Source organism: Tachyglossus aculeatus, chromosome X3, assembly GCF_015852505.1.
Source record: "Tachyglossus aculeatus isolate mTacAcu1 chromosome X3, mTacAcu1.pri, whole genome shotgun sequence".
Taxonomy (NCBI): Eukaryota; Metazoa; Chordata; class Mammalia; order Monotremata; family Tachyglossidae; genus Tachyglossus; species Tachyglossus aculeatus.
In genome coordinates this window covers 32,394,410-32,422,331 of record NC_052099.1, presented here as the reverse complement: position 1 = coordinate 32,422,331, position 27,922 = coordinate 32,394,410, and the positions used below count along the sequence as shown (strand labels likewise).

The window sequence follows — 27,922 nt, the reverse complement described above, 5'->3', positions numbered from 1 at the left end:
AACCACGCTGCTTCTCGCTAAAAGCCATGTGGCTTAGCGGAAAGAGCTTGTCTGCTGTCTGCTGTGTGACTTCTGGGCATCACTTTGCTTCTCTGTGCCCCCCCTTCTAGACTGTGAGGCCGTTGTTGGATAGGGACCGTCTCTATATGCTGCCGACTTGTACTTCCCAAGCGCTTAGTACAGTGCTCTGCACACAGTAAGCACTCAATAAATACGATTGAATGAATGAATGCGTTCAACCTGATTAGCTTGCCGTGGCTCAGTGGAAAGAGCCCGGGCTTTGGAGTCCGAGGTCAGGGGTTCAAATCCCGGCTCTGCCAATTGCCAGCCGTGTGACTTGGGGCAAGTCACTTCACTTCTCTGGGCCTCAGTTCCCTCATCTGGAAAACGGGGATGAAGACTGTGAGCCCCCCGTGGGACAACCTGATCCTCCTCCTCCTCCTCATCATTCGTATTTATTGAGCGCTTACTGTGTGCAGAGCACTGTACTAAGCGCTTGGGAAGTACAAATTGGCAACATACAGAGACAGTCCCTGCCCAACAGTGGGCTCACAGTCTAAAAGGGGGAGACAGAGAACAAAACCAAACATACTAACAAAATAAAATAAATAGAATAGATATGTACAAGTAAAATAAATAGAGTAATAAATATGTACAAACACATATACATATATACAAGTGCTGTGGGGAAGGGAAGGAGGTAAGATGGGGGGATGGAGAGGGGGACGAGGGGGAGAGGAGGGAAGGGGCTCAGTCTGGGAAGGCCTCCTGGAGGAGGTGAGCTCTCAGTAGGGCCTTATCACCTGATCACCTTGTAACCTCCCCAGCGCTTAGAACAGTGCTTTGCACACAGTAAGTGCTTAATAAATGCTGTCATTATTATTATTATTCCTACCCCAGCGATCAGTCTGCCTGGCAAGTAGTAAGTGCTTAACAAATACCATAAAAAAAACCCCAAAACAAAACAAAACAAAAATCCACCCCATTCATGATTGATATCCTCCGATGAGTTTGTTTGTTTGCCGCTTCTGGCTCCCAGCTGTTCTGGTTATACAGAATCTGTGTCCTTGGAATGTTTTTTCTCTCTTATCCCTCTCCCCCAGCAAACCAGTAGCTACATGGGGTTTTCAGGAGTCCTCCCCGACACCCTCCCATCTTCCCGGGAATACGATAGGGGCCGTCGCTATTCCAAGGAAAGTTCCTTATCCAGTCCAGTGTTTGTGAGGACCTAGACTCGATCCTCAAAGAAAACAATGGTTCTCTTAAAAATGGACTTTGCAGGCTCTCTGTCCTGCCGGGTGATTCCTTGTGACAATGAGTGCCATTCATCAGGCTCAACTTCGAGTTAAGAAGCCGCATGGCTCAGTGGAACGAGTGCGGGCTCGGGAGTCAGAGGTCATGGGTTCTAATTCCGACTCTGCCACTTGGCCTCTGTGTGACTTCGGGCAAGTCGCACAAGTTACCTCATCTGGAAAATGGGTATTAAGACTGTGAACCCCACGTGGGACAACCTGATTACCTTGTATCTCCCCCAGCGCTTAGAACAGTGCTTGGCCCGTAATAAGCACTTAACAAATACCAAAATTGTTATTATTATAACGGCGTCGCCTCTCGCAGTGGCCCAAAATAGAACGGGATTTTACTGCGCAACCCCCATTCTGGCTGGACGCTGACACGGAAGGATATTTGTGCTCGGGCTTGTAACCAAATGCCAGTGACTCCAGCTTTAACGACTTTGTATGTATAAATAAAGTGGGGATAAATAAATAAATACAATAAATAAAATAAATATAAAATGAGGATGAGTGTGAGCCCTATATGGGACAGGGACTGTACCCAACCTGATTAACTTAAGCGCTTAGAACAGTGCCTGGCACATAGTAAAAGCTTAATAGATACCACTTTTTTTTTTTTTAATAAAAAAGGGTCGCCTGGAGGTGCTATCCTGACTTGATAGAGTTGGATTTATTTTTAAGCACAAATTCAGAAAACCGATTCAAGTCGTTCCCAAATGGAATCCCCTTCCTTCCTCTCCCCCTCGTCCCCCTCTCCATCCGCCCATCTTACCTCCTTCCCTTCCCCACAGCACCCGTATATATGTATATATGTTTGTACATATTTATTACTCTATTTATTTGTTTTACTTGTACATATCTATTCTATTTATTTTATTTTGTTAGTATGTTTGGTTTTGTCTCCCCCTTTCAGACTGTGAGCCCACTGTTGGGTAGGGACTGTCTCTATATGTTGCCAATTTGTACTTCCCAAGCACTTAGTACAGTGCTCTGCACACAGTAAGCGCTCAATAAATACGATTGATGATGAAATGGAATTGATGAGCATCCTATGACCATCTGTCTCCAGTTGGCCTTGGGCCACTGCATTCTCAGCACTCGTGTAACGTTGCTTGCCGCTATCAATGAAACTAAAGAAGAATTTTATAAGACCCTTGGCCAAGCGCTCTTTGATGTCCTTAAGAGAGATGCGCTCATTCTGTGTGGAAACTATTACGCTAACCCTGGAAGGGGCTCAACTTTGGAAAATGGAGTCATTGGTGGGGAACGTGTGGGAATAGTTGGTCGGATCCTTTATTGCGTTTTTCTCTCTCTTTTCTTTAATCGTATTTGTTAAGCACTTGCTATGTTCCAGGCACTGTAATAATAATAATAATAATAATAATGATGGCATTTGTTAAGCGCTTACTATGTGCAGAGCACTGTTCTAAGCGCTGGGGGGATACAAGGTGATCAAGGTGTCCCACGTGGGGCTCACAGTCTTAATTCCCATTTTACTGAAGAGGGAACGGAGGCTCAGAGAAGTTAAGTGACTTGCCCAAGGTCACACAGCACACATGTGGCGGAGCCGGGATTCGAACCCATGACCTCTGACTCCAAAGCCCGTGCTCTTTCCAATGAACCACGCTGCTTCTCTTACTGTACTAAGAGCTGGGGTAAGTACAAGTTAATCAGGTTGGACGGTCAGTCCTGTTCCGCATAACCTTCATCCCCCGCTTTACAGGTGAGGCCCAGAGAAGTGAAGTGACTCGCCCAAGGTCACACAAAAGATACGTGGGATTGGAATCCAAGTCCTTCTGACTCCCAAGCCCAGCGTATCCGTGGGGCCACGCCGCTTCTCAGGGGACGGTTGCAGTGAGACCGACATTAAAGTCAGCGGGGTTTGGGAACCCTTTGAGAAGCAGCGGGGCTCAGTGGAAAGAGCATAGGCTTTGGAGTCAGAGGTCACGGGTTCGAATCCCGGCTCCGCCACGTGTCTACTGTGTGACCTTGGGCAAGTCACTTAACTTCTCAGAGCCTCAGTTACCTCATCTGTAAAACGGGGATGATGACTGGGAGCCCCGCGCGGGACAACCTGATCACCTTGTATCCCCCAGCGCTTGGAACAGTGCTTTGCACATAGTAAGCGCTTAACAAATGCCATTCTTAGTATTATTATTATTTGGGCAGCTTTGAGCCTATCATCATCAATCGTATTTATTGAGCGCTTACTATGTGCAGAGCACTGTACTAAGCGCTTGGGAAGTACAAATCGGCAACATCTAGAGACAGTCCCTACCCAACAGTGGGCTCACAGTCTAAAAGGGGGAGACCGAGAACAAAACCAAACATACTAACAAAATAAAATAAATAGAATAGATATGGACAAATAAAATAAATAAATAAATTATCTTTAGACCCTTGGCATCTTCAAGAGTCCAAAGATAGAGAAGCAGCGTGGCTCAGTGGAAAGAGCCCGGGCTTTGGAGTCAGAGGTCACGGGTTCAAATCCCGGCTCTGCCCATTGTCAGCTGTGTGACTTTGGGCAAGTCACTTTGTCTCTCTGTGCCTCAGTTACCTCATCGGTAAAATGGGGATTAAGACTGTGAACCCCCCCGTGGGACAACCTGATAATAATAATAATAATAATGGCATTTATTAAGCGCTTACTATGTGCAAAGCACTGTTCTAAGTGCTGGGGCAGTTACAAGGCAATCAGGTTGTCCCCCGTGGGGCTCACAGTCTTCACCCCCATTTTACAGATGAGGGAACTGAGGCACAGAGACCAATAATGATGGCATTTGCTAAGCATTTACTATGTGCCAAGCACTGTTCTAAGCGCTGGGGAGGTTACAAGGTGATCAGGTTGTCCCACGGGGGGCTCACAGTCTTCACCCTCATTTTCCAGATGAGGGAAGTGAAGCCCAGAGAAGTGAAGTGACTTGCCCAGGGTCACACAGCAGACAAATGGTGGAATCGGGATTAGAACTTGTGACCTTCTCAGGCCTGTGCTCTTTCCATTAGACCATTCTGCTTCTCACTGCTTACTATGGGTAGAACAGTGTACTAAGCGCTTGGGAGAGTATAGTACAACAGAGATATCATTGAGAGTTCATGGGGTTCTAAGCCAATAGGAAAATAGCTGGATCTACCCATTCCGCCTCCTCTTCCAAAAGGAGTCAAGCTCTGGGAACCAAGCTTTGAATCGCAGCCAGCGGATAATACCTTTATCTTTTAGGCTGTGAGCCCACTGTTGGGGAGGGACCGTCTCTATATGTTGCCAACTTGTACTTCCCAAGCGCTTAGTACAGTGCTCTGCACACAGTAAGCGCTCAATAAATACGGTTGATTGATTTATCTGACAGACGACGACTCCCTCCGACTTCAAAGCCTTATGGAAGTGAAGGCCCATCTCCTCCAAGAAGCCTTCCCTGACTGAGCCCTCCTTTCCTCTTCTCCCGCTCCCATCAATCAATCAATAAATCAATCAATCGTATTTATTGAGCACTTACTGTGTGCAGAGCACTGTACTAAGCGCTTGGGAATCCAAGTTGGCAACATATAGAGACAGTCCCTACCCAACAGTGGGCTCACAGTCCGACTTGCTCCCTTTATTCATCCCCGCTTCCCAGCCCCGCACCACTGATATCCATATCTGTCATTTATTTATTGATATTCGTGCCTGTTTCCCCCTCTAGACTGTAAGCTCGCAGTGGGCAGGGATTGGGTCTGTTTGTTGTTATATCATACTCTTACTGTGTTCAGTAAGTACTCAATAAATACGATTAAATGAAAGAATGGATTACCTGACAGTGCAAATGCCACGGTGGGCACTCTTTTCTCAGTTTGGTCTGTTGAAAGGAGGCCAGCGAGACATGGGGATCCTCGGATGTCCTAGAGTGGAGATGAAAGAAAAAGAGATGAATTTCCCCCAAAAGAGTTCCCTTGTCCCGATGCATCTTGTGCCTGGTGAAATCGAGAGAGAAGTCTGGCCTTTCTGACCTCCCGGCTCTGCCACCGGTCTGTCGTGTGACCCTGGAGTCAGAGGTAATAATAATAATAATAATAATAACAATAATAATAATAATGGCATTTGTTAACGCTTACTGTGTGCAAAGCACTGTTCTAAGCACTGGGGGGGATACAATGTGATCAAGTTGTCCCACGTAGGGCTCACAGTCTTAATCCCCATTTTTACAGATGAGGTCACTGAGGCTCAGAGAAGTTAAGTGACTTGCCCAAGGTCACACAGCAGACTTGTGGCGGAGCCGGGATTCGAACCCACGACGTCTGACTCCAAAGTCCGGGCTCTTTCCACTGAGCCACGCTGCTTCCCCGAGTCATTAGTTCAAATCCCAGCTTTGCCACTTCATCATCAATCATATTTATTGAGCGCTTACTATGTGCAGAGCACTGCACTAAGCGCTTGGGAAGTACAAATTGGCAACATCTAGAGACAGTCCCTACCCAACAGTGGGCTCACAGTCTAAAAGGGCTCACAGTCTAAAAGTTGCCACTTGTCAGCTGTGTGACTTTGGGCAAGTCACTTAACTTCTCTGTGCCTCAGTTCCCTCATCTGGAAAATGGGGATTAAGACTGTGAGCCCCACGTGGGACAACCTTAATAAATAAATAAATAATACATTAATAAATATGTATAAGCGCTTAGTGCAGTGCTCTGCACACAGTAAGCGCTCAATAAATACGATTGATTGTTACCTCACCTGTAAAATAGGGATAGGGACTGTGAGCCCTAGGCGGGACAGGGACTGTGTCAAACCTGATTTCATTGTATTTACCTCAGTGCCTGGCACATTGTCAGCGCCTAACTGCGCTCAGTAAATATGATTGAGGGAATGAATGAACTGATACCTTAAAAAAGAGCATAAAGGACCAAGTGGGTGTGGTGGGATGGGGCAAAGAGAAAAAATTCTTCTACGTACGTCGGCCATAATTAATGAATAATTATTCATTATATTGAATTCATTATAATTTCTATATATATAATTCAATATATATTTCAATATATTGAATTCATTATAATGAATATTCATTATTCATGAAGCGTATTTATTGAGCACTTACTATATGCAGAGCACTGTACTACTACTACTACTAATGATGGCATTTAAGCGCTTACTCTGTGCAAAGCACTGTTCTAAGCGCTGGGGGGGGGGGATACAAGGTGATCAGGTTGTCCCACGGGGGGCTCACAGTCGTAATCCCCATTTTACAGATGAGGTCACTGAGGCTCAGAGAAGTTAAGCGACTGGCCCAAAGCCGGGAGCTGGGATTTGAACCCGTGACCACTGACTCCAAAGCCCGGGCTCTTCTAGACTGTGAGCCCACTGTTGGGTAGGGACCGTCTCTATCTGTTGCCAACTTGTACTTCCCAAGCGCTTAGTCCAGTGCTCTGCACACAGTAAGCGCTCAATAAATACGATTGATTGATTGATTGAATAAATATGATTGATTGATTGATGGATTTCCACTGAGCCACGCTACTAAGCACTTGGGAGAGCACGATAGAATTAGCAGTACTGCTCTCCTGTGTCATGCCAAGCAGCTTCTTGACCCAGATGCTCTGTAGGAAACGGTGTGGCCCAGTGGAAAGAGCATGTGCCTGATAGCCCAAGGATCTGGGTTCTAAATCCCCACTCTACCAGTTTCTTGCTGCGTGACCGTGGGCAAGTCATTTAACTTGCCTAGGCCTCAGTTTCCTCAACTCTGAAATGGGGATCTAATACCTTTCCTCCCTTCTAGTTATACTGTGAGCTCCATATAATAATAATAATAATAATTGGCATTTGTTAAGCGCTTACAATGTGCAAAGCACTGTTCTAAGCGCTGGGGAGGATACAGGCTGATCAGGTTGTCCCACGGGGGGCTCACAGTCTTAATCCCCATTTTACAGATGAGGTAACTGAGGCCCAGAGACGTTAAGTGACTCGCCCAAGATCACACAGCAGATATGTGGTGGAGTCAGCATTCGAACCCATGACCTCTGACTCCAAAGCCCGTGCTCTTTCCACTGAGCCACGCTGCTTCACGCTGTCCCATATGGGACAAGGACTGTGTCCGACATGATTAACTTGTATCTACCCATTCATTCATTCATTCAGTCGTATTTATTGAGCGTCTACTGTGCGCAAAGCACCGTACGAAGCGCTTGGCGTGGCTCAGTGGAAAGAGCCCGGGCTTTGGAGTCAGAGGTCATGAGTTCAAATCCCGGCTCCGCCACTTGTCAGCTGTGTGATTTTGGGCAAGTCACTTCAATCAATCAATCAATCAATCGTATTTATTGAGCGCTTACTGTGTGCAGAGCACTGTACTAAGCGCTTGGGAAGTACAAGTCGGCAACATATAGAGACGGTCCCTCTTCTGTAAAATGGGGATGAAGACTGTGAGCCCCCCGTGGGACAACCTGATCACCTTGCAACCTCCCCAGCGCTTAGAACAGTGCTTTGCACATAGTAAGCGCTTAATAAATGCCATCATTATTAATAAACAGACTTCTTCCCTACCTACAGCGTGTTTACTGGGGAGAGACAGACATTAATATGAAAAAGTAAATAAGTAAATTATAGATGTAATGTATTCATTCAACCGTATTTACCGAGCGCTTACTATGTGCAGAGCACTGTACTAAGCGCTTGGGAAGTACAATTCTACAGAACTCCAAGCAGGGACTGTTGTTTTCCTCTATCCCCACGTCTTTCACGAGCCCTGATCTCTGATGCCTTGGAAAACTTCCCCTGAGGCTCCTCATCAGGTTCCCTGCTCTTTCCACCCAAAGCTGTTGTAAACATTAATTATATTAGGGCGGTTTGCCTGGGAGTAGCAGCTGTTCCTGAGGAAACCTGTGCTGATCTGATTGGGAATCAGGCAGGTAAAATGGAAACAGCAAGGGAATTTTCAGTCCTGGGCACATTAATAATTTCACTCCATTCATCATCATCATCAATCGTATTTATTGAGCGCTTACTATGTGCAGAGCACTGTACTAAGCGCTTGGGAAGTACAAATTGGCAACACATAGAGACAGTCCCTACCCAACAGTGGGCTCACAGTCTAAAAGGGGGAGACAGAGAACAAAACCAAACATACCAACAAAATAAAATAAATAGGATAGATATGTACAAGTAAAATAAATAGATAAATAAATAGAGTAATAAATATGTACAACCATATATACATATATACAGGTGCTGTGGGGAAGGGAAGGATGTAAGATGGGTGGGATAGAAAGGGGGAAGAGGGGGAGAGGAAGGAAGGGGCTCAGTCTGGGAGAGACTGATTCATTCATGCAGAGAAACCTCGTGGAAAATTCCATCGAAATCACACAAATTAAGGCGGCAGGAGGAAAACGCAGTTGGAGCTGAAAAACACGTGGTCAGATCAAGAAGCTCAGTGGAAAGAGCACGGTCTTTGGAGTCAGAGGTCACGGGTTCAAATCCCGGCTCTGCCGCTTGTCAGTGACTTTGGGCAAGTCAGTTCACTTCTCTGTACCTCAGTGACCTCATCTGTCAAATGGGGATGAAGACTGTGAGCCCCCCGTGGGACCCCCTTTTAGACCATGAGCCCACTGTTGGGTAGGGACTGTCTCTGTATGTTGCCAACTTGTACTTCCCAAGCGCTTAGTACAGTGCTCTGCACACTGTAAGCGCTCAATAAATACGATTGATGATGACAACCTGATCACCTTGTAACCTCCCCAGCGCTTTAGAACAGTGCTTTGTACATAGTAAGCGCTTAATAAATGCCATCATTATTATTATTATCAACAAAAGGGCCTGACCAAAACCTCAAAGAAATTAATTATGAAGACTAAAGATAGACAGAGCCCGGGCTTGGAAGTCAGGAGACCTGCGTTCTAATCTTGGCTTTACCACTTGCCTGCTGTGTGACGTTGAGAAGCCACTTAACTTCTCTGGGCCCAGTTTCCTCGACAATCAATCAATCGTATTTATTGAGCGCTTACTACGTGCAGAGCACTGTACTAAGCGTTTGGGAAGTACAAATTGGCAACATATAGAGACGGTCCCTACCCAACAGTGGGCTCACAGTCTAAAAGGGGGATGAGATACCTGTTCTCCCTTTTTCCCTTACCCTGCGAGCCCCAGGAGGGACGGGGAAACTGTGTGTCTGATCTGATTGTATTGTACCTCTGCCCCTGCTCTCCATTCAATCATATTTATTGAGTGCCTACTGCATTCATTCATTCAATCATATTTATTGAGCGCTTACTGTGTGCAGAGCACTGTACTAAGCGCTTGGGGAGTACAAATTGGCAACATATAGAGACGGTCCCTACCCAACAACGGGCTCACAGTCATGCAGAGCACTGTCCCACGTGGGGCTCACAGTCTCCATCTTCTAGACTGGGAGCCCGTTGTCGGGTAGGGACCGTCTCTGTATGTGGCCGACTTGTACTTCCCAAGCGCTTACTACAGTGCGCTGCACACAGTAAGCGCTCGATAAATACGATTGAATGAATGAATAAACCCCACATGGGTCAGGGACTGTTTCCAACCCGATTTGCTGGTAATAATAATGGTATTTAAGCGCTTACTGTGTGCCCAGCACTATACACCCCAGAGCTTAGAACAGTGCCTGGCACATAGTAAGTGCTTAGCAAATACCATAATTATTATTATTATTGCTTTTGAAGGCCCCACTCAAGCTGGAAATAGGCAGGAAGAAAGCGCAGGGATGGCAGCTTTTCTATTTCAGAAGCAGCACAGCCTAATGGATAGAGCGTCTCTATATGTTGCCAACTTGCACTTCCCAAGCGCTTAGTCCAGTGCTCTGCACACAGTAAGCGCTCAATAAATACGACCGAATGAATGGATAGAGCACTTGTGGTGGGTTGTGGGTGGAGCACGAGACTGCGAGGCAGAAGGACCCAGGTTCTAATTCCGCCTCCGCCACTTGTCTGGTGTGTGACCTTGGGCCAGTCACTTCACTTCTCTGGGCCTCAGTTATCTCATCTGTCAAATGGGGATCAAGGCTGTGAGCCCTCTGTGGGACAGGGACCGTGTCCAACCCGATGACTTTATATCTACCCCAGCGCCTGGTACGGTGCCTGGCACATAGTAAGCGCTTACCAAATACCATTATTATTATTGTTGTTATTATCATCATCATCATTATCATTTCACAAAACAAATTCCCTTTCGGGACCAAGGCGTACCTGCTTGGAGATGACATGTTTCTGTTCTTATTCAGGAAGCATCTGGAAGACCAATCCTTCAAATAAAACAAAAGATTGGTTAATATTTCCCTCTCTCAGTCCATGCCTTTCAGGGCTTGGCACCGGGGAGCGACGGGAGGGAACAGGAGGCCCCACACTTTGCCCTCCAACGGGAAAGATGAGACCTGCTCCTTCACATTTCTCCGTTCTCCTACATCAGTCCACCATTCATTCATTCAATCGTATTTATTGAGCGCCTACTGTGTGCAGAGCACTGTGATAAGCGCTTGGGAAGTCCAAGTCGGCAACATATAGAGACGGTCCCTACCCAACAGTGGGCTCACAGTCTAGAAGGGGGAGACAGGCAACAAAACATAATACCGTGATGGCTGAGAGTTTAATGCGTTGGACTTGAAATCCAATGGGGTTTTCCCACACAGGTTCGAATCATCATCACCAATCGTATTTATTGAGCGCTTACTGTGTGCAGAGCACTGTGCTAAGCGCTTGGGAAGTACAAGTTGGCAACATATACAGTCCCTACCCAACCTGCTCACAGCGAATTTCTTTCAACTATGGAAGGGTCAGTATTTTCCCCCTTCTAGACTGTGAGCCCGCTGTTGGGAAGGGACCGTCTCTATATGTTGCCCACTTGGACTTCCCAAGCGCTTAGTACAGTGCTCTGCACACAGTAAGCCCTCAATAAATACGATTGAATGAATGAATGTTGGGTAGGGACCATCTCTATATGTTGCCCACTTGGACTTCCCAAGCGCTTAGTACAGTGCTCTCTACACAGTAAGCGCTCAATAAATATGATTGAGTGAATGAATGAATGAATGTTGGGTAGGGACCATCTCTATATGTTGCCGACTTGGACTTCCCAAGCGCTTAGTACAGTGCTCTGTACACAGTAAGCGCTCAATAAATATGATCGAATGAATGAATGAATGAATGTTGGGTAGGGACCGTCTCTATATCTTGCCCACTTGGACTTCCCAAGCGCTTAGTACAGTGCTCTGCACACAGTGAGTGCTCAATAAATACGATTGAATGAATGAATGTTGGGTAGGAACCGTCTCTATATGTTGCCGACTTGGACTTCCCAAGTGCTTAGCACCGTGCTCTGCGCACAGTGAGTGCTCAATAAATATGATTGAATGAATGAATGTTGGGTAGGAACCGTCTCTATATGTTGCCGACTTGGACTTCCCAAGTGCTTAGCACCGTGCTCTGCGCACAGTAAGCGCTCAATAAATACGATTGAATGAATGAATGAATGAATGTTGGGTAGGGTCCGTCTCTATATGTTGCCAACTTGGACTTCCCAAGCGCTTAGTACAGTGCTCTGCACACAGTAAGCGCTCAATAAATACGATTGAATGAATGAATGAATGAATGTTGGGTAGGGACCATCTCTATATGTTGCCAACTTGTACTTCCCAAGTGCTTAGCACAGTGCTCTGCACACAGTAAGCGCTCAGTAAATACGATTGAATGAGTGAATGAAAACAAAACATGGAGACAGGTGTCAAAATCGTCAGAACAGATAAAATTTCATAGCTACATGCTCATCATGAACAAAATAAAGAGAATAGTAAATATGTGCAGCATAGTGACTTAGTGGGAAGAGCACAGGCTTGGGAGATAGAGGATATGGGTTCTAGTCCCAGCTCTGGACTATTGAGCGCTTATTAATCAATCAATCAATCGTATTTATTGAGCGCTTATTATGTGCAGAGCACTGTACTAAGCACTTGGCAAGTACAATTCAGCAACAAAGAGTGACAATCCCTGCCCATAACGGGCTCACAGTCTAGAAAGGGGACTGCTGCTCTGATCCGCTCCTCTTCTAGGTACCGATACGGGCAGCTGATTGAAATCAACAGTCATAGTCTCTTCTCTAAGTGGTTTTCTGAGGTAAGTATTTCAGCATCGGTCCTGACTGGGTGAGGTGGAGGCCACTCTCCGGAAGACAAGGAACGATGAACTTGTGAACGGATCGGCGCAATATAATAATGCACAGAAAGGATGAATTAAGGCCCAAGAAATAGCGTGGCCTAATAGAAAGACCACCGGCCTGGGAGTCCGGAGATCTGGGTCCTAATCCCAGCTCCACCCCTTCCGTGCTGTGGGCGTTCCAACTCTTACCCCATCTTGGAATATTTCATTTATACTCATGCCAATCGTTCCTCACTCCCCTGAGATGAGGGTAACAGTGAACTTTAAACACTTACTATCAATGCCTGTATATATGTATATGTGTTTGTACGTATTTATTCCTCTGTGTATTTTACTTGTACATATTTATTCTACTTATTTTTTGTTAATATGTTTTGTTTTGTTGTCTGTCTCCCCCCTTCTAGACTGTGAGCCCGCTGTTGGGTAGGGACTGTCCGTATATGTTGCCAATTTGTACTTCCCAAGCGCTTAGTACAGTGCTCTGCACACAGTAAGCGCTCAATAAATATGATTGAATGAATCCGCACAGATACTGTTTCTGGGAAGTTTCGTTCACAAACCGTGTGAGTTACGCAAGCAATGTCTTGTCTCTCGGAAAGACTTTTAATAAAAATTTCTAGACAAGGGAGTGGGCAGGAGGACTCCACCCCTAAACACCTGCATTCACACTTTCCCTAAGGATACTGTTGAATGAGCACTGAGGATGAACCCCCCTCCCACCCCCATCCACTTTACATTCGGAAAAATGCCCCTCTCCCACACAATTCCTTAATTAGAGCCGGCAGCAAATGCAAATGATTGCTTATTTTCAACAGGACTCTCTGTAGAAATTGTTTACCTTGCGTGCTTAAGGGAGACCAGAACAGTCATTTCCTGGACTAGCTACTTGTGTTTATCAAAGGCATTTGGTTGTTTTCAGGGTAGATTCCTCAACCTGGGAAAGGTCGGAAATTTTTCAAATGACCGTCAGTCACGGAGAAGGCGACTCGTGCTTTCAGAGGCGGAAGCGATCCGTGGGGATTGGGAAGGGGATGAGGATGGGTGATTGTGAGCCCACTGTTGAGTAGGGACTGTCTCTATATGTTGCCAACTTGTACTTCCCAAGCGCTTAGTACAGTGCTCTGCACACAGTAAGCACTCAATAAGTACGATTGATTGATTGATAGATTGATTGTGAGGGTGGAGCCGAAGAGGGTGGGAGCGGAGAAGGATGGGAGAGGCGATGTTCCGCTAAAAGTTGAGGCCCGTTTTCAACAACAGACAATCCGCGGAAGACTGTCCGGTGACCACATTTGGAGAGCCGGTTCATCTCCGATTTCTAGGTTATTTCTCCTATTTCATTCATTCCATCGTATTTATTGAGCGCTTACTGTGTGCACAGCACTGTACTAAGCGCTTGGGAAAAGTCGGTAACATATAGAGATCGTCCCTACCCAACAACGGGCTTACAGTCGAGAACGGGGAGACAGACAACAAAACAAAACATGGAGACGTGTGTCAAAATCGTCAGAACAAATAGAATTAAAGCTATAATAGAATTAAAGGGGTTGAAGCTGCCAACCACCTCTTGGACACTTTTCATCCCGGTATAACCTGCTTAAAGAGAATCTCCTAAAAATCCAGAGAGCTTCTCCGGGCAAGGTAGACGCAGTGGAAAGTCATTTAAATCTCCCAGGTTTATAGTCTTGTAGGGAGTTATTTGATTTACGACACTCCCAAGCAGAAGGACTGGGGAATAAAATTAGGGAGATGAGTCAGAGACTGGATAGGGAACGGTCCAACGGGAGAGGGAGAAATGTCTTTGTTTCTTCTGGAGCTGGAAGGTGGGACGGGAAGGGCCCAGGATCGGGATTTGGGAGATTGCGTTGGACTTTGTCCTACCTTTAAGTGATCAGCCTTGGGGCTGCTCTCTTCCATCTTGTTTCTTTTCTTTCTGGCCCGCCGGCCTTGTGTCATGTAATCGAAGGTGCTCAGCTGTTTTCCCACTGGAAAATAGAAATAAAGAAGGAGGAGGAATCGCTGCTTCACCCCGACTTCGCTCCTGAACCTCAAGATTTCTAGTTCCCCTTTCCAGAGACCTTAGAGACCAGGAGAGACCACCTCATTATTTATTTGTATGTGTATTAACGTCTGTCTCCCCCTCTAATAATAATAATGATGATGATGATGGCATTTATTAAGCAGTTACTATGCGCAAAGCACTGTTCTAGGAGCTGGGGAGGAGGTTACAAGGTGATCAGGTTGTCCCGTGGGGGGGCTCACAGTCTTAATCCCCATTTTACAGATGAGGTAACTGAGGCATAGAGAAGTTAAGTGACTTGCCCAGAGTCACACAGCTGACATGTGGCGGAGCTGGGATTTTATCACTCTATTTATTTATTTATTTACTTTGCTACTCTATTTATTTATTTATTTTGTTACTCTACTTATTTATTTATTTTTATTACTTTATTTTATTTGTGCATACTTATTCTATTTATTTTATTTTGTTAATATTCATTCATTCATTCATTCAATCGCATTTATTGAGCGTTCACTGTGTGCAGAGCACTGGACTAAGCGCTTGGGAAGTACAAGTTGGCAACATATGGAGACGGTCCCTACCCAACAGTGGGCTCACAGTTAATCAATCAATCAATCGTATTTATTGAGCGCTTACTGTGTGCAGAACACTGTACTAAGCACTTGGGAAGTACAAGTTGGCAACATATAGAGACGGTCCCTACCTCACAGTGGGCTCACAGTTAATATGTTTTGTTTTGTTCTCTGACTCCCCCTTCTAGACGCTTATAACAGTGCCTGGCACATAGTAAGTGCTTAACAAATACCATTATTACTATTATTAACAAATACCGTCATCATCATTACCTCCGTCTTCAGGCTGTCGGTCTGTTAAGCCACTGGCTGCTCTCCAAGTAGTTTTAAATTAGTCGCTAAAAACCCAGTTCGTTGCTAAAAACCCTTTTTTATTGCGCGGTCATCAGAGTGAGGTGCAGAGCTTTATCTGACGCTCTTCTCTCCTATGGCAACTAATCAAGGCGGGTAAATATTATTCCCATCTAACCACCACCAGCGAATCACCTGCCACACCCAAAGCAATAACCCCAAAAATTGTGTCAGAGCCAAGATGGAGAGGGCTGATTCATAAAGAAATTCATGACCCCATGTACCTTGGTATAATTGCAGAAAAAAAAGCTCTAGGAAAAAAAGCGGAGAGGGGGTTTTGAGAGCCGCAGGTTGGGGACAAACGTCTCTCCCGCTTTCCTGCTGTGTGACCTTGGGCAAGTTACCCAACTTCTCTGTTCCTTAGTTCCTCCTCCAGGAGGCCTTCCCAGACTGAGCCCCTTCCTTCCTCCCCCCCTTGCCCCCCTCTCCATCCCCCATCTTACCTCCTTCCCTTCCCCACAGCACCTGTATATATGTATATATCTTTGTATATATTTATTACTCTATTTATTTTACTTGTACATATCTATTCTATTTATTTTATTTTGTTAATATGTTTGGTTTTGTTCTCTGTCTCCCCCTTTTAGACTGTGAGCCCACTGTCGGGTACGGACTGTCTCTATATGTTGCCAACTTGGACTTCCCAAGCGCTTAGTACAGTGCTCTGCACACAGTAAGTGCTCAATAAATACGATTGATTGATTGATCCACAAAACTAAAAGTCCCATTCTCCCTCCTTCTTAGGCTGCGCGCCCATGTGGGAGAGGGACTGTGTCATCGTCACCACCGGTGGTATTTATTGAGTTCTTATTATTATTAGGCGCTCAATAAATACAATTGATTGATTGATTGAGTTCTTATTGTGTGCAGAGCACTGTACTAAGTGCTTGGGAGAACACAGTACAGCAGAGGTGGTAGACATATTCCCTGCCCACAGTGAGCTTACAGTCTAGAGGGGGATGCAGATAAGAATAATAATAATAATAATGGTATTTGTTAAGTGCTTACTATGTGCCAGGCACTGTACTAAGCACTGATACTACTACTACTACTACTACTACTACTACTACTAATCATTGTACAGATTTATTTCTAGACTGTGAGCCCACTGTTAAGTAGGGACCGTCTCTATATGTTGCCAACTTGTACTTCCCAAGCACTTAGTACGGTGCTCTGCACACAGTAAGCACTCAATAAATATGATTGATTGATTGATTGATTACTCTATTTTACTTGTACATATTTACTATTTTATTTATTTTATTTTGTTAATATGCTTTGTTTTGTTCTCTGTCTCCCCCTTCTAGACTGTGAGCCCGCGGTTGGGTAGGGACCATCTCTATAAGTTGCCAACTTGTACTACCCAAGCGCTTAGTCCAGTGCTCTGCACACAGTAAGCGCTCAATAAATACGATTGATTGATTGATTGATTACTCTATTTTACTTGTCCATATTTACTAATCTATTTATTTTATTTTGTTAATATGCTTTGTTTTGTTGTCTGTCTCCCCCTTCTAGACTGTGAGCCCGCTATTAGGTAGGGACCATCTCTATATGTTGCCAACTTGTATTTCCCAAGCGCTTAGTACAGTGCTCTGCACACAGTAAGCACTCAATAAATACGATTGATTGATTGATTGATTACTCTATTTATTTTACTTGTCCATATTTACTAATCTACTTATTTTATTTTGTTAATATGCTTTGTTTTATTGTCTGTCTCCCCCTTCTAGACTGTGAGCCCACTGTTGGGTAGGGACCATCTCTATATGTTACCAACTTGGACTTCCCAAGCGCTTAGTCCAGTGCTCTGCACACAGTAAGCACTCAATAAATACGATTGATTGATTTATTACTCTATTTTACTTGTCCATATTTACTATTCTATTTATTTCATTTTGTTAATATGCTTTGTTTTGTTGTCTGTCTCCCCCTTCTAGACTGTGAGCCCGCTGTTGGGTAGGGACCGTCTGTACATGCTGCCAACTTGGACTTCCCAAGCGCTGAGTCCAGTGCTGTGCACACAGTAAGCGCTCAATAAATACGAATGAATGAATACCCCAGCGCTCAGTGCAGCGCCATAATAACCACTTGATAATTACGGGGGTTGTTGCTGTTTTAAAGAGACTACGTACGGAGGTAGAGGTGAAAGAGCAGAAGGTGTCCGAGGAGGAAGAGGCTTGTGATGGCCAGGCACAGTGTGATGGCGGCCACCAGCAGGATCCAGGCCGCCGGGCTCTCCACGGGAGCCAAAGGAAGGAACATCAGCCACGTGTTGTTCTGAAAAATTCCTGGAACGGAGAACGAAGGAGCTTTTCCAGGGGGACGACTTTTAATAATAATAATAATAATAGTAATAATAATGGTATTTGTTAAGCGCTTACTATGTGCAAAGCACTGTTCTATGCACTGGGGGAGATACCTCTCTTATTCGCGGGCGGGCGGGGAAGGAGTCAGAATGGGAGCTAATTCCTCCAGATCAGTCAGTCCTATTTATTGAGCGCTTACTGTCGGCAGAACACTGTAGAAAGAGCTTGCGGGAGTACAATATACCAATAAACAGGCACACGCCCTGCCCACAGCGAGCTTACAGTCTAGAGGGGGAGACAGATATTAATATAAGTAAATTATAGATGTGTACGAAGCTGGTGGGAGGGCGTATAAGGGTAGATCAGGCCTACCTTTGTGGGACTGAGCTTCTTGTTGCTCGTCCCTATATGTTGCCAACTTGCACTTTCCAAGTGCTTAGTACAGTGCTCTGCGCACTGTAAGCGCTCAATAAATATGATTGATTGATTGAGAAAGAGGGTGCCCCCCTCTCCTTCCCTGAGGAGCTCTGAGGAGAGGAAGAGTAGGTGGTGTTTCTTGCCCAAGGCCAGAGGCTGGACTGTAATAGAACAGGTTTTCTGTCCTGGCACTCAGACTTTCATTCATTCATTCAATTGTATTTATTGAGCGCTTACTGTGCGCAGAGCACTGTACTGGGCGCTTGGGAAGTCCAAGTTGGCACTTGTACGACTTCTCACTGGAAGGGAGAGGACAATAACTGTAGGCTACTCAGGTGTCCCAACGGCTCCCGATCCAGTTGAGAATTGTCCAGGCGTTTAGATTTAGCTGGATCCCAGACTGAGCCCCCTTTTTCCTCTCCTCCTTCCCCTCCCCACAGCACTTGTATCTATATTTGTACAGATTTATTACTCTATTTTACTTGTACATATTTACTATTCTATTTATTTTGTTAAGGATGGGCATAGAGCTATAATTATTTGTTCTGACGACTTGACTCCTGTCCACCTGTTTTGTTGTCTGTCTCCCCCTTCTAGAGTGTGAGCCCGTTGTTGGGTAGGGACCGCCTCTATGCGTTGCCAACTTGTACTTCCCAAGCACTTAGTACAGTGCTCTGCACACGGTGAGCGCTCAATAAATACGATTGAATGAATGAATCAGGTTGTCCCACCACGTGGGGCTCACAGTCTTCATCCCCATTTTACAGATGAGGGAACTGAGGCCCAGAGAAGTGAAGTGACTTGCCCGAAGTCACACAGCTGACAAGTGGCGGAGCCGGGATTTGAACCCATGACCTCTGACTCCAAAGCCCGGGCTCTTTCCACTGAGCCACGCTGCTTCTCTATCATCATTTAAATCCCAGTTTTACTTGGAAGAAGACTCGTTCCTCCCTCATTCATTCAGTCGTATTTATTGAGCGCTTACTGTGTGCAGAGCACTGTACTAAGCGCTTGGGAAGTCCAAGTCGGCAACATATAGAGACGGTCCCTACCCAACAACGGGCCCACAGTCCTCCCACCTGACACAGATCGCGTGGCTTATGTAGAAATGTTAAGTTGAGAGAGCTTGTGTTTCCTGCGTAGCGTTCTAAGAATAATAACAATAATAATGATGACACTTGTTAAGCGTATACTATGTGATGATGATGATGATGATGGCATTTATTAAGCGCTTACTATGTGCAAAGCACTGTTCTAAGCGCTGGGGAGTTTACAAGGTGATCAGGCTGTCCCAAGTGGGGCTCACAGTCTTCATCCCCATTTTACAGATGAGGGAACTGAGGCCCAGAGAAGTGAAGCGACTTGCCCAAAGTCACCCAGCTGACAAGTGGCGGAGCCGGGATTTGAACCCGTGACCTCCGACTCCGAAGCCCGGGCTCTTTCCACTGAGCCACGCTGCTTCCCGCCAAGTATTGTTCTTAGTGCGGAGGTAGATACAAGTTAATCGGGTTGTACACAGTCCCTGTCCCGCATTGGGTTCACGCTCTTAATCCCCATTTTCCCGATGGGGTCACTGAGGCCCAGAGAATAATAATAATAATGATGGTATTTCTTCAACGCTTACTATGTGGCCGGTGCTGAACTAAGCGCTGGGGTGGATACAAGAGAATTGTGAGAAGCAGCGTGGCTCGGTGGAAAGAGCCCGGACTTTGGAGTCAGAGGTCATGGGTTCAAATCCCGGCTCCGCCACTTGTCAGCTGTGTGACTTTGGGCCAGTCACTTCACTTCTCTGGGCCTCAGTGACCTCATCTGTAAAATGGGGATGAAGACTGTGAGCCCCTTGTGGGACAACCTGATCACCTTGTAACCTCCCCAGCGCTTAGAACAGTGCTTGGCACATAGTAAGCGCTTAATAAATGCCATTAAAAAAAAAATCCTGGCTCTGCCACATGTTGGTTGTGCGACTTGCTGTGGGCGAGTCACTTCACGTCCCCGGGCCTCAATCACCTCATCTGTAAAATCATCAATCGTATTTATTGAGCGCTTACTGTGTGCAGAGCACTGTACTAAGCGCTTAAAATGAGGGTGAAGACCGTGAGCCCCACGTGGGAGTGGGAATGTGTCCAACCGAATTAATTTGTATTCTAGAACAGCGCCTGGCACATAGCGCTTAGCAAATACCATAGTTATCATTATAATAATGTTGGTATTTTTGAAGCGCTTATTATGTGCCAAGAACTGTTCCAAGCATTGGGTGGAGGAGGCTGGGTATCGCTCTGGAAAACCCTCCCTCAGTGGAAAGAGCCCGGGCTTTGGAGTCCGAGGTCATGGGTTCGAATCCCGACTCCACCAGATGTCTGCTGTGTGACCTTGGGCAACTCACTTCACTTCTCTGGGCCTCAGTTCCCTCATCTGTAAAATGGGGATTAAGACTGTGAGACAGTTGGATCACCTTGTATCCCCCCCAGCGCTTAGAACAGTGCTCTGCACATAGTAAGCGCTTAATAAATGCCATTATCATTATTAAGGCCTCCTCCAGGAGGCCTTCCCAGACTGAGCCCCTTCCTTCCTCTCCCCCTCGTCCCCCTCTCCATCCCCCCCATCTTACCTCCTTCCCTTCCCCACAGCACCTGGATATATGTATATATGTTTGTACATATTTATTTATTTATTTTATTTGTACATATCTATTCTATTTATTTTATTTTGTTAGTATGCTTGGTTTTGTTCTCCGTCTCCCCCTTTTAGACTGTGAGCCCACTGCTGGGTAGGGACTGTCTCTATATGTTGCCAATTTGTACTTCCCAAGCGCTTAGTACAGTGCTCTGCACATAGTAAGCGCTCAATAAATATGATTGATTGATTGATTGATTACTCTATTTATTTATTTATTTTATTTGTACATATCTATTCTATTCATTTTATTTTGTTAGTATGCTTGGTTTTGTTCTCCGTCTCCCCCTTTTAGACTGTGAGCCCAATGCTGGGTGGGGACTGTCTCTATATGTTGCCAATTTGTACTTCCCAAGCGCTTAGTCCAGTGCTCTGCACATAGTAAGCGCTCAATAAATATGATTGATTGATTGATTGATTGATTACTCTATTTATTTTATTTGTACATATTTATTCTATTTATTTTATTTTGTTACTATGCTTGGTTTTGTTCTCCGTCTCCCCCTTTTAGACTGTGAGCCCGCTGTTGGGTAGGGACTGTCTCTATATGTTGCCAATTTGTACTTCCCAAGCGCTTAGTCCAGTGCTCTGCACATAGTAAGCGCTCAATAAATATGATTGATTGATTGATTCATTACTCTATTTATTTATTTATTTTATTTGTACATATCTATTCTATTTATTTTATTTTGTTAGTATGCTTGGTTTTGTTCTCCGTCTCCCCCTTTTAGACCGTGAGCCCACTGCTGGGTAGGGACCGTCTCTATATGTTGCCAATTTGTACTTCCCAAGCGCTTAGTCCAGTGCTCTGCACACAGTAAGCGCTCAATAAATACGATTGATGATGATGATGGTGATGATTAAGGTTAGGGGCTGCGGTCGGCTGCCCTGATTTTTGGTGATATTTTTGTAGAGAAGGGTTAATCCTGTAGCCCGCCTTCAACTCCGCAACTTTTTTTTATCCGCTGGATTTCTTGGGAAGCCTTTCGGAAAACAGTCACAGGCACGCGGAACTTCCTGGAAAGATATCCTAAACACTTCTGTCAAAAGTTCACAACTTGTTCACAACTTGTAAGCGCTCCCCTTGTAGACTGTGAGCCCAATGTTGGGTAGGGACTGTCTCTATATGTTGCCAATTTGTACTTCCCAAGCGCTTAGTACAGTGCTCTGCACACAGTAAGCGCTCAATAAATATGATTGATTGGTTGTTGAGATAGAAACATTTCCCAGAAGCCGAGAGGCGCTCGCCCCATCTTCAAAGGGGGGCCGGGAAAAGCGGGTTGAATGAAACCGAACCTATTCACTATTTACTAAACCGAACCTATTTGAGAAGCAGCGTGGCTCAATGGAAAGAGCCCGGGCTTCGGAGTCAGAGGTCATGGGTTCGAATCCCGGCTCCGCCAACTGTCAGCTGTGTGACTTTGGGGCAAGTCACTTCCCTTCTCGGTGTCTCAGTTCCCTCATCTGTAAAATGGGGATGAAGGCTGTGAGCCCCACGGGGGACAATCTGATCACCCTGTATCCTCCCCAGCGCTTAGAACAGTGCTTGGCACATAGTAAGCGCTTAACAAATGCCATCATCATCATCATTTACGGAGTCGCCTGCCATCTTCTAGATGGTGGGCCCACAGTAAGTGCTCAATAAATACGATTGATTGATCTTTTAGACTGTGAGCCCACTGTTGGGTAGGGACCGTCTCTATATGTTGCCAGCTTGTACTTCCCAAGCGCTTAGTACAGTGCTCCGCACACAGTAAGCGCTCAATAAATACAATTGAATGAATGAATGAATCTGAAGAGCGGTAGAGTAGACTGTAAGATCATTGTGGGCGGGTAAGGTGCCTGTTTATTATTCCATTGTACTATCCCAAGTGCTTAGTACAGTGCTCCGCGCACAGTAAGTGCTCAGTAAATACGATTGAATGAATGAATGAATGAATCTCAAGAGCGGTAGAGTAGACTGTAAGATCATTGTGGGCAGGTAAGGTGCCTGTTTATTATTCCATTGTACTATTCCAAGCGCTTAGTACAGTGCTCCGCACACAGTAAGCGCTCAATAAATACCATTGAATGAATGAATGAATGAATCTCAAGAGCGGTAGAGTGCCCCTCTAGACTGTAAGCTCGTTGTGGGCAGGTAAGGTGTCTGTTTATTATTCCATTGTACTATCCCAAGCGCTTAGTACAGTGCTCCGCACACAGTAAGTGCTCAATAAATACCATTGAATGAATGAATGAATGAATCTCAAGAGCGGTAGAGTGCCCCTCTAGACTGTAAGATCGTTGTGGGCGGGTAAGGTGCCTGTTTATTATTCCATTGTACTATCCCAAGCGCTTAGTACAGTGCTCCGCACACAGTAAGTGCTCAATAAATACCATTGAATGAATGAATGAATGAATCTCAAGAGCGGTAGAGTGCCCCTCTAGACTGTAAGCTCGTGTGGGAGGGTAAGGTGCTTGTTTATTATTCCATTGTACTATCCCAAGCGTTTAGTACAGTGCTCCGCACACAGTAAGCGCTCAATAAATACCATTGAATAAATGAATGAATGAATCTCAAGAGCGGTAGAGTGCCCCTCTAGACTGTAAGCTCGTTGTGGGCGGGTAAGGTGCCTGTTTATTATTCCGTTGTACTATCCCAAGCGCTTAGTACAGCGCTCCGCACACAGTAAGCGCTCAATAAATACCATTGAATGAATGAATGAATGAATCTCAAGAGCGGTAGAGTGCCCCTCTAGAGTGTAAGCTCGTTGTGGGCGGGTAAGGTGTCTGTTTATTATTCCATTGTACTATCCCAAGCGCTTAGTACAGTGCTCTGCCCTCAGTAAGCGCTCAATACATACGACTGACTGATTGACCGACCAGAGCGAAGAGCCAGAGAGAAGCTGTTAACGAATCACTTCTCTTTGGGGTTCATTCATTCAATCGTATTTATTGGGTGCCTACTGTGTGCAGAGCACTGTACTAAGCGCTTGGGAAGTCCAAGTCGGCAACATATAGAGACGGTCCCTACCCAACAACGGGCTCACTGGCTAGAAGGGGGAATGGTATTTCTCCAAACACGCTTGTAAGCTCTTTGGGGTGAGGGGATGTGTTTGCTAATTCTGTTGTATTGTACTCTGCCCAGCGCTCAGTACAGTACTCTGCCTGTAGTAAGCTCTCAGTAAATACCAGTGATTGATTAGTAGACTGACAGGAGATATCGAGTGATTTGGCTCCTAAGATCAGAACTTGTTTGTGTAGGGGGAGGGAGGGTTACCCAGGAGATTCATTCATTCATTCAATCGTATTTATTGGGCACTTACTGTGTGCAGAGCACTGTACTAAACGCTTGGGAAGTACAAGTTGGCAACATATAGAGACGGTCCCTACCCAACAACAGGCTCACTGTCTAGAAGGGGAAATGGTATTTCTCCAAACACGACTGTAAGCTCTTTGGGGCGAGGGGATGTGTCTGCTAATTCTGTTGTATTGTACTCTGCCCAGCGCTCAGTACAGTACTCTGCCTGTAGTAAGCTCTCAGTAAATACCAGTGACTGATTAGTAGACTGACAGGAGTTACCCAGTGATTTGACTTCTAAGACAAGAACTCGTTTGTGTAGGGGGAGGGAGGGTTACCCAGGAGTTTCATTCATTCATTCAATCGTATTTATTGGGCGCTTACTGTGTGCAGAGAACTGTATTAAGCGCTTGGGAAGTACAAGTTGGCAACATATAGAGACGGTCCCTACCCAACAACGGGCTCACTGGCTAGAAGCGGGAATGGTATTTCTCCAAACACGCTTGTAAGCTCTTTGGGGCGAGGGGATGTGTTTGCTAATTCTGTTGTATTGTACTCTGCCCAGCGCTCAGTACAGTACTCTGCCTGTAGTAAGCTCTCAGTAAATACCAGTGATTGATTAGTAGACTGACAGGAGATACCGAGTGATTTGGCTCCTAAGATCAGAACTTCTTTGTGTAGGGGGAGGGAGGGTTACCCAGGAGATTCATTCATTCATTCAATCGTATTTATTGGGCGCTTACTGTGTGCAGAGCACTGTACTAAGCGCTTGGGAAGTACAAGTCGGCAACATATAGAGACGGTCCCTACTCAACAGCGGGCTCACTGTCTAGAAGGGGAAATGGTATTTCTCCAAACACGACTGTAAGCTCTTTGGGGCGAGGGGATGTGTCTGCTAATTCTGTTGTATTGTACTCTGCCCAGCGCTCAGTACAGTACTCTGCCTGTAGTAAGCTCTCAGTAAATACCAGTGATTGAGTAGTAGACTGACAGGAGTTACCGAGGGATTTGGCTCCTAAAATCAGAACTTCTTTGTGTAGGGGGAGGGAGGGTTACCCAGGAGATTCACTCATTCATTCATGATGATTGACTTAAATCATCTCATTGATCTTGAGATTCATTCAATTGTATTTATTGGGCGCTTACTGTGTGCAGAGCACTGTACTAAACGCTTGGGAAGTACAATTCGGCAACATATAGAGACGGTCCCTACCCAACAACGGGCTCACCATCTAGAAGGGGGAGACAGACAGCAAAACCAAACATGTGGACAGGTGTCAAGGCGATGGGGGCTATCTCTTCAAAGCAGGTCAAAGGCTCTTTTTTAAAAAAATGGTATTTGTTAAAGCGCTTAGTATGTACCAGGCACATAGTACTACGTGCTGGGGCAGATATACAAGCTAATCAGGTTGGACACAGCCCGTGTCCCACGGTTTTAATCTCCATTTTACAGATGAGGCAATCAAGGCCCACAGAAGTGAAATGACTTGCCTAAGGTCACACAGCAGTCACGTGGCAGAGCTGGGATTAATCAATCAATCATCATCATCATCATCAATCGTATTTATTGGGCGCTTACTGTGTGCGGAGCACTGTACTAAGCGCTTGGGAAGTACAAGTTGGCAACGTATAGAGACCGTCCCTACCCAACAGTGGGCTCACAGTCTAAAGGATCAATCAATCGTATTTATTGAGCGCTTACTGTGTGCAGAGCACTGTACTAAGCGCTTAATTAACAGCCAGGTCCTCTGATTCCCGGGCCTGGGCTCCATTCACTAGGGCACGCTACTTCTCTGAGCCATCATGCTAGACTATAAGCTCCCTGTGGGCAGTAATCATGCTTATTCTCCTAAACTCTCAGTACAGAGCGTTCAGTAAATACCGCTGACTGATAAGCGGTTGAGAAGCAGCGTGGCTTAATGGAAAGAGCCCGGGCTTGGGAGTCGGAGGTCATGGCTTCTAATCATCATCAATCGTATTTATTGAGCACTTACTGTGTGCAGAGCACTGTACTAAGTGCTTGGGAAGTACAAGTTGGCAACATATAGAGACAGTCCCTACCCAACAGTGGGCTCACAGTCTAAAAAATCAATCATATTTATTGAGCGCTTACTGTGTGCAGAGCACTGTACTAGGCGCTTAATTAACAATCAGGTCCTCTGATTCCCGGGCCTGGGCTCCATTCACTAGGCCACGCTACTTCTCTGAGCCATCATGCTGGACCCCAAGCTAGCTCTCTTCCTCCCTTCAAGGCCCTACTGAGAGCTCACCTCCTCCAGGAGGCCTTCCCACACTGAGCCCCTTCCTTCCTCTCCCCCTCGTCCCCATCTCCATCCCCCCCATCTTACCTCCTTCCCTTCCCCATAGCACCTGTATATATGGATATATATTTGTACAGATTTATTACTCTATTTATTTATTTATGTTACTTGTACATATCTATTCTATTCATTTTATTTTGTTAGTATGTTTGGTTTTGTTCTCTGTCTCCCCCTTATAGACTGTGAGCCCAATGTTGGGTAGGGACTGTCTCTATGTGTTGCCAATTTGTACTTCCCAAGCGCTTAGTACAGTGCTCTGCACATAGTAAGCGCTCAATAAATATGATTGATTGATTGATTGATTACTCTATTTATTTATTTTACTTGTACCTATCTATTCTATTTATTTTATTTTGTTAGTATGTTTGGTTCTGTTCTCTGTCTCCCCCTTTTAGACCGTGAGCCCACTGTTGGGTAGGGACTGTCTCTATATGTTGCCAATTTGTACTTCCCAAGCGCTTAGTCCAGTGCTCTGCACATAGTAAGCGCTCAATAAATACGATTGATGATGCTGATGATGATGATAAGCTCCCTGTGGGCAGTAATCATGCTTATTCTCCTAAACTCTCAGTACAGAGCGCTCAATAAATACCGCTGACTGGTAAGTGGTTGAGAAGCATCGTGGCTTAATGGAAAGAGCCCAGGCTTGGGAGTCAGAGGTCATGGGTTCTAATCATCATCAATCGTATTTATTAAGCGCTTACTGTGTGCACAGCACTGTACTAAGCGCTTGGGAAGCACAAGTTGGCAACATATAGAGACAGTCCCTACCCAACAGTGGGCTCACAGTCTAATCCTGACTCCGCCACTTATCATCATCATCAATCGTATTTATTGAGCGCTTACTATGTGCAGCTGCGTGGCTTTAGGCGAGTCACTTCACCTCTCTGGGCCTCAGTTCCCCCATCCAGAAAAGGGGGATGAAGACCGTGAGCCCCACGGGGGACACCCTGACGACCCTGGATCTATGCCAGCGCTTAGAACAGCGCACGGCACATAGTAAGCGCTTATCAAATACCATCATCTTCATCATATTATATTGTTACTCTCCCAAGCACTCTGTACAGTGCTCTGTCCGCAGTAGGCACTTAGTAAATAGCGCTGATGGGTGGATGGGTTCAAGGAAAACAGTTCAGAAGCAAGGAGGGGCCACGTACCTTCAAACTGGGGGGCTGTACGCAACTCCATGGGATTCACAAAGTGCTGGATAAAGACATATAGGATCACAATCGTCAGGAAGACCACCCCGATCACTGCTGAAGCCACGGAGCTGAAGAAATACCTAAGAGAGGGAATCAATCGACCCGTCGATTAGTGGCCTTTACTGAGCGCTTACTACGCGCAGAGCACTAAGTTCTTGGGCGAGCACAATACAAGAGAATTAACGGACGGAATTAGAGAGAGCGGCGTGGCATAGTGGCGGATAGACTAAGGGCTTGGCAGACTGTGAGCCCGCTGTTGGGTAGGGACTGTCTCTAGATGTTGCCAACTTGGACTTCCCAAGCGCTTAGTACAGGGCTCTGCACACAGTAAGCGCTCAATAAATAC

The 27,922-nt window shown here is 45.6% G+C and overlaps 1 protein-coding gene across 1 annotated transcript in view; it reads right to left on the bottom strand.

Moving 5' to 3' along the window:
* Nucleotides 1-27,922, bottom strand: part of LOC119948895 (palmitoyltransferase ZDHHC1-like) — a 67,968-nt gene that overhangs the window by 2,901 nt on the left and 37,145 nt on the right. The window contains 5 exon segments of the mRNA XM_038770430.1: nucleotides 5,081-5,168; nucleotides 10,467-10,522; nucleotides 14,310-14,413; nucleotides 17,510-17,665; nucleotides 27,532-27,656. Of these exon segments, the coding sequence (XP_038626358.1) occupies nucleotides 5,081-5,168; nucleotides 10,467-10,522; nucleotides 14,310-14,413; nucleotides 17,510-17,665; nucleotides 27,532-27,656 (529 nt within the window).